At 48.0% G+C, this 3,393-nt stretch overlaps 1 protein-coding gene across 2 annotated transcripts in view; it reads left to right on the forward strand.

Moving 5' to 3' along the window:
• Positions 1-3,393, forward strand: part of IPO13 (importin 13) — a 61,464-nt gene that overhangs the window by 29,950 nt on the left and 28,121 nt on the right. The window contains exons 12-13 of one of the 2 annotated variants that reach the window (XM_018558968.1): positions 864-944; positions 2,467-2,604. In XM_018558968.1, coding sequence (XP_018414470.1) covers positions 864-944; positions 2,467-2,604 — 219 coding nt within the window. The remainder of the gene's footprint in view (positions 1-863; positions 945-2,466; positions 2,605-3,393) is intronic. The other variant, XM_018558969.1, reaches the window with a different exon arrangement.

Consider the following 3,393-nt stretch of genomic DNA (forward strand, 5'->3'; position numbering starts at 1 on the left):
CTGGAACAGTTGACAAGGCACCGCAGCTGGGGGGGGGGGGGAAATGTCCCCCCCCCCCCCAGGCCTGCCCAGGATGTATCTGTGGGGCCAGGGCTACATAGCAGTGCCTCACTCATCCATTCTTCCACATCCAGGAAGTGTAAAAACAGTAATTGTAAGTAAGCAAAAACTTTTTTTTTGTAACTTAAAGAATGTAAGGTGATTCCATATTAGTATGTAGAGCCGCATACTGATGGGATTTTTAGTAAAGGGGGTAAACGTTTGCTTTAAATTGGAACTGCAGGATTCTCACTCCTCCTTCTTCCCCTCATCTTTAGAATCCCCACTCCCGGTATTTCTTTTACACACCTATACCTATTCCCTTGAAGTCTTCTTGACGGTCCAATGATGTCACAGCATCTTCTTTTTCTTCATCTGGCAGCAACCAGGGGTGGGCATTCTTCCAGGACTGGGCCACATTCAAGTAATAACGTGCGAGTGCTTCCATGTCCTGGAGGACTGTGAGCCCAGCCGGTGTGATGAGTGGGTTGGGCAGACCAGACTATGAGATTCCCGGGTCCTCCCACTACAGGCAGCGGTGACGCTACTATGTCATCACTGGATAGAAATAATCTGCATTGGGGAAGACCGGTGGCCTGGGAAAGGAGCGGTGCACAGCGGCCACCGTTCTTACAAAAAGGAAACCAGTCGGGTTTCTGGGAATGATTTTACAGTAACTGCAGCATTGCAAAAGACCCTAAGTGAGGATGGTGAGAAATATCATGTCCAATGCTACTGAAAGGTTTCAGCTTCACGTTAAACTGCAAAATAGCTTAGAAGTGACGTATACACAATGAGCAATGACGTTTCTGTGCTGTGTGCAGGTCGTTCTGGTCCTACAGCAAGTCTTCCAGTTGATCCGAAAAATTCTCAGCACTTGGCTGAACGATGCCCAAGTGGTGGAGGTAAGTCCCGGAGATAGACCTGCAGATTTGTATTGCAGCCGTTCCTTACTGAGCGGAGGAGGGCCAGGCAAACCAATAAATACGCATTTGGAACACACATACGTGAACGGTCTGATCTGCCAAAGGATTTTTATTTCAGGACACTTTTTGCCATTTCTACACCTCTGCCAGATATCACAGCTAGGAAGGTGACACCACTTCTCCTATTGAGTTAAAGCCCAAAGCTGGCCCGGAAAATAAAAAAGTAAGCCCACCCGTCTGCAGGACATATAATGCTCATTTAGTCTATGGGGTTCTAATTCAGAGGCGTACTTACCTTCCACAGTCATGTGGCTGCCAGTGCTCTGGCCTTCTTTTCTCCTAGGCCCCTGACACCATCTCATACATAGCAAAACCAGTGGTAGCTGCTGGTCTTGCATTGTACGTGATGACATCGGCAAGAGGGGAGGTGACATGAACAGAGAGCATAGTGGCTTTGGGGAACTGCTTAGCACTACTGGAACTGGGCTGTACGAACATGGAAATGGTAAGTTCTCTATTGGAACCCTCTAGAGCAGTGGTTCTCAACCTGTATAACGTCAAGACCCACATTTGTCTTTGGTCATTAAGTCACGACCCAAGTCGCACCACACTGGAACGCACGACATTGCAGTACTGCGTGTTCCGGTGCAAGCGATCAAACTGTGGGCGGGAGGGGTTTTTGGGGTGCCATTCAAATGAATTGCAACGCACCTCCTGCACCGGAACGAACAGTAGGTGCGATTGCATGGTAGTTTGGTTGTGTGTGTCTGTCAGTGTTTTAATCACACAGACACAATATCGCACACTCAGACAGTCTCACACACACACATACCCAAAAAATGTTTAGGGGTTCAGTGTGGGCTGTGTGCTGTGACAAAGCTCCATCCATACGTGCATTGATTTTACAGCTCCCCTGCACTCCCTGTAGAGGGGCAAGGAGCCAGAATGTGATGTCACTCTGGTCACGCGTGGAAGCTGTAAGCAATGTGTATGGATGGAGTGCCCTCGCAGCCATACCTCCAGCCCACACCGCCTCACTTCAAGCTGACATTCAGCATCGGGCAGCATATTTTGAATGGCTGCTTGGCACGAGAACGGACAGTGCTGTGATGGGGGGGGGGGGAGGCTGAGGAGCCTCACAATAGTGCAGTGGAAGGCATGCGGCTACCCACCAGTTGAGAACCACGGCCCTAGACTAAACAATCATTTTATTCAGTATATAATATATATATATACATTTAACATTTTTTTTTGGGTGGGGTGTCACTTTTTATTTTTGGGGCCAGATTTGAGTTACACTTTAAGGAATACATTAATGTGATCTCCTTTCCCGGGTGTGACATTGCTGTAAAAGGGGTGACAGGAAGCCGACACCAAGGCGGAGTCAGGTGGTCCTTATTCTAGTTGTATATAAAAACAAATTTCTTTTTAAATGAAACAAATACACAAATGCATTTTTTTTTAATGTCCAAGCGACTAACATCTAGATTTTCTGTGGCAGGCAGTGTGCGCCATATTTGAGAAGTCGGTGAAGACGCTTCTGGACGACTTTGCTCCCATGGTTCCTCAGGTGTGTGAGATGTTGGGCCAGATGTACAGCACTATCCCGCAGGCCTGCGCCATCGATCTGACGCGACAGGTCAGTCACTGGTACAAAAGAGTTTTGTAAACTAGAAGGCGACGCTCCTCTCCCATGCCATTGTTATTAACCTACAGCAAGTCTTCCAGTTGATCCGAAAAATTCTCAGCACTTGGCTGAACGATGCCCAAGTGGTGGAGGTAAGTCCCGGAGATAGACCTGCAGATTTGTATTGCAGCCGTTCCTTACTGAGCGGAGGAGGGCCAGGCAAACCAATAAATACGCATTTGGAACACACATACGTGAACGGTCTGATCTGCCAAAGGATTTTTATTTCAGGACACTTTTTGCCATTTCTACACCTCTGCCAGATATCACAGCTAGGAAGGTGACACCACTTCTCCTATTGAGTTAAAGCCCAAAGCTGGCCCGGAAAATAAAAAAGTAAGCCCACCCGTCTGCAGGACATATAATGCTCATTTAGTCTATGGGGTTCTAATTCAGAGGCGTACTTACCTTCCACAGTCATGTGGCTGCCAGTGCTCTGGCCTTCTTTTCTCCTAGGCCCCTGACACCATCTCATACATAGCAAAACCAGTGGTAGCTGCTGGTCTTGCATTGTACGTGATGACATCGGCAAGAGGGGAGGTGACATGAACAGAGAGCATAGTGGCTTTGGGGAACTGCTTAGCACTACTGGAACTGGGCTGTACGAACATGGAAATGGTAAGTTCTCTATTGGAACCCTCTAGAGCAGTGGTTCTCAACCTGTATAACGTCAAGACCCACATTTGTCTTTGGTCATTAAGTCACGACCCAAGTCGCACCACACTGGCACGCACGACGTGG

This window comes from Nanorana parkeri, unplaced genomic scaffold (assembly GCF_000935625.1).
Source record: "Nanorana parkeri isolate BGI_ZX_2015 unplaced genomic scaffold, ASM93562v1 scaffold371, whole genome shotgun sequence".
Lineage (NCBI taxonomy): Eukaryota > Metazoa > Chordata > Amphibia > Anura > Dicroglossidae > Nanorana > Nanorana parkeri.